The 11,732-nt window shown below is 37.0% G+C and overlaps 1 protein-coding gene across 1 annotated transcript; it reads right to left on the reverse strand.

Moving 5' to 3' along the window:
- Positions 1-2,573: 2,573 nt before the first annotated feature.
- LOC127420635 (protein lifeguard 1-like) lies at positions 2,574-10,345 on the reverse strand. Its single transcript, XM_051663044.1, has 6 exons — positions 10,006-10,345; positions 7,939-8,057; positions 5,860-6,060; positions 4,195-4,323; positions 3,917-4,060; positions 2,574-2,723 (listed from the first exon to the last, which is right to left on the reverse strand). Exons 1-6 carry the CDS (start codon positions 10,343-10,345, stop codon positions 2,574-2,576), a joined length of 1,083 nt encoding a protein of 360 aa, XP_051519004.1.
- Positions 10,346-11,732: the final 1,387 nt, after the last annotated feature.

Consider the following 11,732-nt stretch of genomic DNA (forward strand, 5'->3'; position numbering starts at 1 on the left):
CAATGCAAAAAACTAGTATAAAATGAAACAATTAAAAAAAAGTTTGGATTTAAATCACTAGGCTTCTATAGGTAAACCATACTTATATTAGCAGTTTTATGGGCTCCAAACTGCTTTTTTTATTTTATTTATTTTTACATTTAGTGTAACACTGACTTAAACAGAATCTTAACTCAAAATAACCATTCTGCAACAATTCTGCTTGATATTTCTTATATGCTGTGCAATCTGCCTGATACATGATGCATTACTTCTGGCACTAAGTGCAAAAAATACATAATTAAAAATGAAGATTTCACACCATGTTTTCCTCTAATTTTATTTTTTTTAATGAAAAGCAAACAGGCTGTATAGAGGAATATAATTAATCTACAGTTTAATGCAAAAGTACAGCCAAAACACACTCTACACACCTCAATCCACTATAGCTTTATGCTGAAGTTAGTTAAAAAGACAAATATTTAATAAAAAATGAACAGTAAAAAAGTTATGCCACCCAAGACAATATTTTCTTCAACCGTCTGCCACAGCAAGTTCAGTGTGCAAAAGCTCCACATGCAAAGCAGGAATTTGCAGCTGGGTATGTGACATAGTGAATGTTATGAGAAGAAAAAAATATGTAAAGTAAACAAATATGGTAATTAATTGGGTTGCAAATAATGTCATTTTACATTCTTAATTTTGTGACTGTTCTTCAGTACAGCATACAGACAATCTGTTCTTATATCTCATACCTTAATATTTAAATATGCCACCTTTTAATTTCAAGGACTTCATTGTGTTACTATTCCTTCATCATTACCCAGCAGCCTCAGCCTACCTTTTCTGGAAGTTTAATTAATAAATCATAAATATCCACAAAAACATCAATTGTAGGAATTATCCTAAAATTTTCCAGCACATGGAACTTTTTTTGCGAAGTAACATGCAACTAGCGTTACTTTCAAAAGCATGGTTTTACAAAACAAGGTTTTATAAAATTCCACACATTAGTTAAAAAGTAGGAAAAATATCTCTTTCCCTCACTCGCACGCATGTACGCAGGCAAGCACGCACGTGCGCACACACACACGCACAACAACAACATAATTATCTATTTAATAAACAAAACAGAACAAAACAGTGTAAAGGTATATGCATGTAGTATCACTCTGGACCCCACACACCCTGCCCACTCCCTTTGAACTGTTGTCCTCTGGCCGACGCTACAGAGCACTTAGCGCCAGGACATCCAGGCACAAGAACAGTTTTTACCCTCAGGCCATTTACCACATGAACAATTAAACTGCCTCGGGACTCCCCCATAGTGCAATAATGTAAATACATATCTCATGTACATATGTAAATTCACGTTTAATTTCAATAAAGGTACATGCACCTACCTTGCACATACATTACCACTTGCACACGTACATATGCCATTCTGTTATATGTCCTATTATTTGTATGTCTATTTAAACTCTTGCCTTGTTTTATATTATGTGTCTCACTGTAATGTTTTGTGTGCACTTGTTTCTCCTATCACCACTTGGCAATAAAGCTCATTCTGATTCTTCTAAAGTAACAAGCAATAAAAGAGAACAGAGTCATGTTATGTAGTGATGGAGCCTGAAATACTGACCTTTGGAACGATTTAAAGGTCAAGACAACCTCACAACCACACCTTGCTCCAAAAACATAAAACTAAACTAAATCAAAAGGCTATTTTGTTTTATTTTTATCAGCATTATACTGTAGATAATACAGTCGAACATCCGTTTTTAACCTTGAATTGAATATATTAGTGGTGTTAAGTTACAAAGCAGTAATGTTAGAAAACGCACAAGTTTGTGAGCACCACAGCCATTCAGATATTCATGCCTAGAACTGGAGGCCTATGAGCATTATTTGACTATTTACAGCTTAGTAAACAAGTGTTTCAAGAAGCACTTGTTTTTGTCTTAGATTCTTTGCTGTGCTGGACTACCATGCAGAGAATCTTTATATTGATTAGTGTTCATGACTCTGAAATACAAATCTATTCAGATGCTTTGCTCATTGACTTCTTACTTTCTGCACTCAGAGCATAACTATGCTACGTATAAGGCTCAGAGATGTAAGGTGAAATTTCTGACATGCCGTTTGGATGCAACCGTTGAATCATTCCGCACTGTATCCTACATGTCCAGAAGAGCAGAAAATGCAGTAGATCAACACAAAAAAGAGTGTTTAATGAAACTACATTCATGTGGATTGTAACGAAAAAAAAAATAGATTTTGCGATTGACGCTATGTCCAGAAAAGTACATAGAAACTATTGTCTGACCAGCCTGTACATATGTTAAAGATAGGGAATTTTAGAAAGGAATAAATTAAAGGGTTAGTTCGCCCACAAATGATAATCCTGACAATTTACATTCTGCCTAACATCTCCTTTTGTTTTACACAGAAGAAAGAAAATGATACAGGTTTGGAAAGGAACTATTCCTTTAAGACACAAAAGAATATGAGGAAGGGTGATGAGAGGTGAGGTGATACACCATCATGCAGAAGGGTGGACAGCACTTCCCTCTGACCACAGAGAGGGGGTGCACTCATTCCCTGAAGCGGGCCACAACAGACAGGACGTAAAGGAAGATGTTGATGATGTCAGTATAGAGGTTGAGGGCTGCAAAGACATACTCCTCTGGGCTAATGGCCAACTTCTTGTTGCCCAGAAGAAGCTGGGTGTCCACCGCCAGGAACTATATTAGAAAAAAACAAGTGCTGAGTGTCACATTCTTGTTGTGCTTTGGGGAAATAAAGCAAGTGGTCCCACTTTATATTAGGTGTCTTTAACTACTATATACTTAAGCATTTGATAAAACATACTTATTATGTACAATGTACATACCTGTTGTTGCATTGTACTTACATTTTAAGTATCTGCATTAAATTACAGAACATTTGTAGTTACACTGTTAACCTTACCCCTAACCCTAAACCTAACTCTAACCCCTAACCCTACTCTTAAACCTACACATACCCCAACCTTAGTAGCAGCAAATTTAAATCTTGTGAGAATTTTGCTGAACAACATGTAGTTTCACAGTATGATACATTGTATTATAAGTACATAGTAGCAAAAGTTGCCTAATATAAAGTGTGACCAAGCAAGTTGAATTGTTTCAGAGAATTGAATTTGATACTATAGTTTCTTTTTACCTTTGTCCTGTACGCACAGACAATGTATCTCTGAGAACTTGTCATGCTTTTTTACTTAGGCTAGTACACAACCACATTGAAACACTAAATAACACTCCGGCTACCTTAGCAAGCATGTAGCAATGCCCTAGCAACCACCCACAACACTCTAGCACTGTGGCGACGAGTTTTGCATGGGCAAGCACACCTCACATTTTCTTTAGGCAATGCTAAAACCTAGTTTAAATACATTATCATATGGTCAAAAATCCTTTTCACCTCACAGCACAGACAAAATCAAGTTCACTGGGTTTGTATCCTACCAACTTTGATACTTACATCCTTTCCCTGTTACATCATAATTTCCCTGACACCTTGTCCTAACCAGACGTGGCTCGTTGTGCATGACACCGCAGAGACTCCGCATGTGGAGGCTCATGCTACCCTCCATGATCCATGCACAACTTACCACATGCCTCATTGAGAGCGAGAGCCACTAATCGCGACCATGAGGAGGTTACCCCATGTGACTCTACCCTCCCTGGCAACCGGGCCTATTTGGTTGCTTAGGAGACCTGGCTGGAGTCACTCAGCCACCCTGGATTCGAACTCACGACTCCAGGGGTGGTAGTCAGCGTATATACTCACTGAGCTCCCAGGCCCCGGACTATCTGTTTGTTAAACAAAATGGAAGATTGGAAGGGGGTATCGACATACTTTTGGCAATATGGGAGCTCAGTTTACCAGTACTTACGCAGGTGAAGAGCAGGGCCCCAAGCGAGGCGTAGACAATGTGCAGAATTTTGTTATGAAAGACGGTGCAGAGGATAGAGGCGAGAAGCAGGACGATCAGACAGACAAAAAGCACGCCCCAGCAGGAAGTGAAGTCATACTTACTCTGTTTTTTTGAGGAGAATAAAGGAAAGAATTAATAATAAGCCTGCCCATTTCCGAAGCTCTGAAATCTTTTCAGTTAAAAGGAATTTTCCTGGGTAGGAACCACTTGAGTGAAGGGGTAGAGAGCAAACAAACCTGCAGTGAGAAGAGCACAACTGTGAAGCAGACCACTACAGTGATGCCCACTGCCATGATGACCACATCTGTTTCATAAAAGCTGGCAATCATGCCAACCATGTAGGACAGACTCAGTGTCAGGATGGACTGAGAAAAATAAAAATAAGAGATGGGTTAATCAATAAGCATTACATTATATGCAGAGTCAAACAATGTCTTTGATTTAACTACATACTAAAACACTTAAAGGAATATTCCGGGTTCAATACAAGTTAAGCTCAATCGACAGCATTTGTGGCATAATGTTGATTACCACAAAAAATTATTTTGATTCATCTCTCCTTTTCTGTAAAAAAAAAAAAAAAAGTACAAATCAAGGTTACAGTGAGGCACTTATAATGAAGGTGAATGTGGCCAATTTTTGGAGGGTTTAAAGGAAGAAATGTGAAGCTTATAAAAGCACTTATATTAACTCTTTTGTAAAAACTCATGTATTATTTGAGCTGTAAAGTTGTTTAAATTGTCATTTTTACAGTAGTTGTAGGGTTCGTTGACATTACATCGTCATGGCAATGAAGTTGTAAAATTGGCTAAAATTGGCTATAACCTTACTAAGAAAAGGTTAGTAAGCGATTTCTATCATACAAAAACCATGTTTACACACATATTGTTTATGTCTTGTGGCTATACTTTTGAAAAAGTGAGTATTTTAACATTCAAAAATTGCCCCCCGATTCACTTCCATTATAAGTGCCTCACTATCCCAGATTTTTTTGTTTTTTTATAGAAAAGGAGGGATGAGTCCAAATTAATTTTTATGGTAATCAACATTATGCCACAAATGCTGTCGACTGAGCTTAACTTGTATTGATCTCTTTCACAAGTAAATAATTTGGTTATATTTTGCTCTAAGAAGTTGGAATATTTAAACAATCCATTAAAGGTGCACTCAGTAATTCTAATCCAATACACTTTTTGCCAAATTCTGCAAATATCTCTTTACAGTCTGCTAGCTGTACGTTCTGTGGGTGGGCTGAAAAAAATATCTAGTATTTGTATATAGCCCTGGCTCTGTAAATGGGACAAAAACAAAGTGGAACAGACAACACTACTCCAGCCATTCAGCAACAGGGGGTGGTTCTTGTGCGTGCACAGGATGGGGGGTGGGGGCAGAGCGAGAGGAAAAGAGCGATGGCAAATCTGGCTAATGCGAACTTTCTAAACTCCAAGGAGGACAAAATTGCTGAGAAACAGACCAAGAGAAAAAGGTCAGACGAATATAAACTAAAAAAGAAGGATAATGATAAGTCGAGGGCTAGGAGCTGCGTCAACATCAGCGAGGTTTTTCAGTGGTGGAGAGACATCCGAGAGGTAAAAGGCTTGAAGACGGATGCAGAAGTTGCTTTTTTTCTTCTGGTTAGGTGGGTAACATCAATTTAGCTATGTTTCACTGTTGTGATGTTAGATTTAATAGCAGGAGAGATGTGAGTGTCTGGAGCTGGTGTGCGTAAAACCGTCTCGCATGCATGAATTTGGGGGGCGGAGCTTCCAAAGGAGCACTGAAGATAGGGGTGTGTTTGTTTTGGCAGCTGAGTTCAAACATCAACAGCGTTTCTCAGGAATCGCTGAGTGCACCTTTAAAAATGATTGTGCATATTTTGTGGTAAATATTGTTGGTTGTACCAGCGCCACCAGGTTCCATGGGTGTTTGCGGCGGAACTCATCGCAGAAGCTAAGAACGATAAGAGACACAAAGAAGATGGCATAGGACACATAGTACGTCCACCGATTTCTCCGCACAAACATTTTGATGTCGATTGTAAAGCTGAAAACGGCAACAAAAGAGCAGGTGACCATCAGCTGAACAGTCAGGACCAGAAACACCTGAAAACAGAGTGACAGAACATATATATATATATATACTTCCTTATATACATATTTCTAGAGGCATGTATGTTACACTGCTATAATACAATATGTTTTTAGTACAGTTTTTTGTTATGTAAATATGGTACGGCCAGATAAATGTAGGTTAAAGGTGCATCAAGTAACTTAAAAAAAAAAAGTATTTAGAAATGAATAGAATATTTGTCCACATATATCTTAAAAAAAAAAAAAAAAAAAAAAGCGTCGCATTTTTAGTTAGTTAAATTGTTTATGCCATGCCAGCTTCCACGGCTATTTTCATGGCGAAAAATTACAAAATTACTCTGTTTTAATGTAGAGTAATTAAAGGTTTTTCAAATGTATTTTCGATAAGAACTCTAAAACTGACTCAGGGTTGACTTTGTTAAAAATCTCTTCAAAAGTGTTTGCTGAGTAAAATACATTTCTAAAATAAATAAAACCAGCATAATTCAATAAAACGTGCTTCAAAGATAGTGGATTCTGACATGTGGTGCATAATGGTGGATCACCATCTGATATTAAAAACTTACATGTGAGTCTGGAATGTCCGGGTGTAAATGATCTGATCCCAGTAATTGCTGATCTGGTCCCAAAAATTACTGAAATGAACGCCTTTTGCCCACTACAGGGTTGATTTCATGCAATTTGTTTGTAATGCACTGATCCTATTCTGTTTGCCATTTGTTGATGATATAAGACATTATGGTAGGTTTCAGAGTATGGAGCATTTTTTTTTTTAGATCTGTAGAAAGTGCTTCTTTAGCAGCAGAGTCTGCTTGTTCATTTCCAAGGATTTCAATGGCCAGGTAACCAGCAAAAGTAAATATTAAAATTCTGTGCCTCCAGAGCTGACAGTTTGGTTAGAATCTTTACAAGGGCTGGGTGGTCATTTCTGAATGATGCAAGTGCCTGATGACATGATTTTTAATCTGTTATTATTAAGAAATTTCTCTGTTGTGTGGTCTTGATGTGATCCAGTGCTAGAATAATAGCGTTGGCCTCTGCTGTAAAAATTGAGCTCTGATTGGGATCCTATATGCATTGTAAAATCTTTAAAACAACACCCATTTTGTGTTATTCAGATTCAGGCGAATAAATATTAAATAATTTGATGATTTCTTTTTCAGCACAGAACGCCAAAAGTATGCTAAAATATTTATGTATTATTATTTAAGCAACTCAAGAGCAAGTGTACAGTAATTTCCTCATTTATTTTTTGCCTGGAACGCAAGCAACATGTATAATAAATATGTACCTTTCAAGATGTTTACATACTTTAAACTCATTTTTGAAGCTACAATAATTTAATAAGTACTTCTGAATCCAGAAATTACATTGCTTCCATTGCTTTTGTTTATTAATGAAATATCTAGTTAGAATTTTGGCTTTGTACTCACAGAATGATGCAGACACATCAACGCAGAACTATAAATGCAAACCAACGTATTGGCCACTACACAGAGCCTACACCATAGGTTCGACGCAGAAGTATAAATCAGCTTTACAGTACATTAGATGAAGACTCTGGGAGGGTAGGCACCACTACACTCTGTGTTCACATTTACATTTTTTACATTTATGCATTTGGCAGGTGCTTTTATCCAAAGCGACTTACAGTGCCCTGATTACAGGGACAATCCCCCTGGAGCAACCTGGAGTTAAGTGCCTTGGTGGTGGCTGTGGGGATAAAACCAACAACCTTCCGCTTACCAGTTCAGTGCTTTAGTCCACTACACCACCACCACTCACACACACCACTATTCTAGCTCATTTCTCCTGCTTTCCTAGACTCTTTCTACTAAACAATTTTCATCAAAAATAAATTAATGTCCAATCTGATCCTGTCCCTCTTACCTTTCTAATAAATGCCTGTCGAATACTCTTATCTTCCAAGTTAGATTTGGCAAACTCATCATTGCCATAGTAAGAGGGGGGGTCATCTCCACCATGGTATCCAGGGCTTTCCATTGAAGCTGCAAAAATAAATAAATAAATAAACACAAGTAATGATAAAACATGTGATGGTTAAAATGTATAATGGACTATACAACTTCTATAGAACACTCACATGCCAAAGCATTCCTGTTAAAGGGATAGTTACTGCAAAAAAGAAAATTGTGTAACCGTTTACTCACCCTCATGTTGTTCCCAACCCATATGACTTTCTGTTGTCAAGTCATATGAGATAGGCAGTAAATTATTTTCAGTCACCATTCACTTTATAATGCATCTTTTTTTCATCCAATGAAAGTGAATGGTGACTGAGACTAACATTCTGCCCAACATCTCCTTTTGTGTTCCAAAGGAAGACAGAAAGTCAAAGATTTGGAACAACATTAATTTTTGAGTGAACTACCCCTTTAACAGTGACTAACATATAGAGACTGAGGCATACAGTATATTCATTCAATAATAAAACAACCACACACATAGAAAACTAAAGGAAAGGCCAGATTAAAAAGATTTCATAGGTTTGGAAAGGAGATCACATTTCATATCCACTACACCAACAGTAGCAGCATTACCTCCTAATTATAGGGACTAGGAAAGACATCCTTATAGTTACAGCAGGGACTGGGGATGAGGTAAGAAGGAACAAATCATATATTTTCAGCACTTTACTGATCTTGTGTTCAGAAGAGTATTTTATTTTACCTTGCGTAACCATCTGAGCACTGACTAAACACACTTATTGACCCTCAGGAGGCCTACAGTAAGCAGGGACACCACTCTTTGCTCTTTAGAGGGTAACAGTAAGTCTTATCAGTCATTAGAAATCAAACCTTAACCTGTGTACAAATTTTAAAGAATTTCTGTAGAAAATGTTTGTGGAAATAGAGCACAACAATGACCGCCCACTTTTTCAGTGGCTTTGGTTCCAGAAGTATTTTTCCCATTCATTTTCTTTATATAGTGAAATAATTTTATATATATACATATATATATATATATATATATATATATATATAGTATATATATGTATATATATATATATATATATATATATATATATATATATATATATATATATATATATATATATATAGTTCTAAGCCATGAATAAAACTAGACAGCCCTAAAATAAATGCAAACATTACAAACTTTGATTTGAAGCAAAAAAGTGTTTGTAAATCAGTCAAAAGGACAAAGGTGGATATTGAATTAAAAACAAAGGGACATTATAAATCTATTTGTAGTGATGGATTATAAGTATAAAAACAATATATTTTATGCTTATGGCAAAATATTCAGATATGTGCAAATATTATAGGGTTAGTTTACCTAAAAATGAAAATTCTCTCATTATTTACTCACCATCATGATATCCCAGGTGTGTATGACTTTCTTTCTTCTGCTGAACACATTTGAAGAAAATTAGAAAAATATCTTAAATCAATAGGTCCTTAAAATGCAAGTGAATGGAGATTTAACTTTTGAAGCTCCAAAAATCACAGACAGTCAGCATAAACTTCAGCGATACGACTCCAGCAGTTAAATTAATGTCTTTTAAAGCAATGTAATCGCTTTTGGTGTGAAAAAATAACAATATGTGTAAATAAAGTGATTTCAGAGTGTACAGAGCCGTAATAGAGTGACTCTTTTATGTTATTCGCAGTGCTTCATGGGAGTGGGCGGTCACTACTGAGCTCTTTTGGCATGACTTCCAGTTTCCACTGTAACTTCTCTGACTAGTGATTCTCTCTTCAGAATTCAAGGGTTGTGTAGTTCCCCACCAAAAAACATGATTTAAAAAAAAATTAAAAAGTTAAAAATCACACCAAATTGTGGCTTCTCTTTAAACTTGATTTCTCAATGGAAAAAATGAATGGGATTTTTACTTCCATTACCCGACTCTTGTGCTCTACTCTCAGGAACACAAGAACCACTAATATCATCTCACAATGTTTTTAATGTACTTACCATTAGGTTCTACACCAAAGCCAGGTTGGATGGGCCCCTGCTGGTAGGGGCCCTGGGGGTGTGGCCCCCGAGGGTATGGCCCCTGTGGGTATAGCATTTCTAGGTATGGCATCTGTGGGTACGGTCCAGGGCCGAACTCTGGTGCAGCAGGTTGGCCATAACCAGGCTGACCATATCCATGACCGTAGGGGTCTGGCTCTGTGTATGGAGGTGCCCCTGGGCCCTGGGTGTAGTTAGGAGGGGACATCCCAAACTCATCAGTTTTGGGTGGTCCATAGACGCTGTTGTGAAGTGGGTTGTTCTCCCCCATCGTAGGGTAGACAGGCTTGTCCTGGGACATGTCTCCTTTCCTCAATGGAATCCTGATACTGACAGAAAAATAGAAAGTTTAGAATGTACATAAAGATTATAAAAAGGCCTAAGATGTACAGTGAATACTGTATGTTCAGCCATGATGGGAAATAAATAACTAAAAGTTGTGATGCTAATTTAACTGCATTTTTCAGTAGCGACAGTAGCTCAGCTGTGATAAACAATTTTTACCAATAAGTAATGGTGTAGCAAGATAAACAACCGCTAGACGGCATCACATTATCACGCATCCCTGACTAAAGTGCTGAATACAAATTGATTTTTAAATGCAGTCTTTTGCGATTTTGTAATCGTGCAAGACCATATCGGGATTTCATTCGAGCAGTCTTAATAGCTACCATACCGATGTCTCAGAGGTCAAAATATGCAGGTTTCAAAGTGTTTTGGATGGTTTTCCCCTCATGATGCACAGTAAGTCAAAGTGATTTTCAAAGCAAGTCAGTCCACTCGATGGCCATCTTTGGAAATCTCTCAGGCTGGCTAGGCAGATATTGTCTATCAGTACAATACTGCGGGCAGGCCAGCCTCCACTTGGAAAAACATGGTCAAGCTAGCCCCCACGCTGTTTTGTGGTACGTGTATACACTATGCATTACGGTAAGAGCGTGTAAGAACTGATTTAAAAATAAAAGCGACCTTCCGGCGAACATAATTTCACATTCAGTCTGTCAATAATGAATGAATGAAAAAATAATGAAATGAATAAAAATACATAAATAACTAAAACAACCTGAATAAATATAAAAAGATATATTTTAATAATAATAATAAAAATAACCCCTGAAAACTTAATAAATTAATAATAAAGAGTACATTTCCAAAGACCATCTGACTTTTAAGCACCAAAATGACAGACTGTCATTGAGAAACTCCCTGTTTCCAAAGAACAATTTCATGTCAGAATGATAGTACACCACCTCAGAGTGTCACTCACACAATGTCAGGGCAATCTGATATTGAATTGCAAAATAAAAGCCCTCTAAAATGTCATATACATGCTGTGTTTTCTATAAATTCAGATAGATGTTTAAAGGAAACTCCTTGTTTCCAAAGAACAGTTTCACTTCAGAATGATAGTACACCACCTCAGAGTTCCACTCACACAATGTCAGGGCGGTCTGATGCTGAATTTCAAAATTAAAGCCCTCTAAAATGTCATATATAAGATGTATTCCGTCTACATTTAGATAGATATTTAAAGTAAATTATTTCCTTATAATTTTCAGTACATAAATGCAGTCCACCACACAGTATTTCTGGTGGATCCTGCAAAAGGTTCCACAGAGGAAGCTGATTCCAACCTTGCAGCAAAAAGATTCAGGTATTTATTCATTTAATCAATCAGTATTATATCC

The sequence above is a fragment of the Myxocyprinus asiaticus genome, chromosome 30 (genome assembly GCF_019703515.2).
Source record: "Myxocyprinus asiaticus isolate MX2 ecotype Aquarium Trade chromosome 30, UBuf_Myxa_2, whole genome shotgun sequence".
In the NCBI taxonomy this organism is placed as follows: domain Eukaryota; kingdom Metazoa; phylum Chordata; class Actinopteri; order Cypriniformes; family Catostomidae; genus Myxocyprinus; species Myxocyprinus asiaticus.

What these genes read in the sequence shown, in the direction of transcription:
- LOC127420635 (XM_051663044.1), bottom strand. Translation starts at nt 10,345, where the DNA reads ATGTCCCAGGACAAGCCTGTCTACCCTACGATGGGGGAGAACAACCCA. An exon ending in GACAGGCATTTATTAGAAAG is followed by an intron (nt 6,061 to 7,938) that starts GTAAGAGGGACA and finishes CTCTGTTTTCAG; the next exon opens with GTGTTTCTGGTCCTGACTGT. An exon ending in CATGGAACCTGGTGGCGCTG is followed by an intron (nt 4,324 to 5,859) that starts GTACAACCAACA and finishes TATTTTTCTCAG; the next exon opens with TCCATCCTGACACTGAGTCT.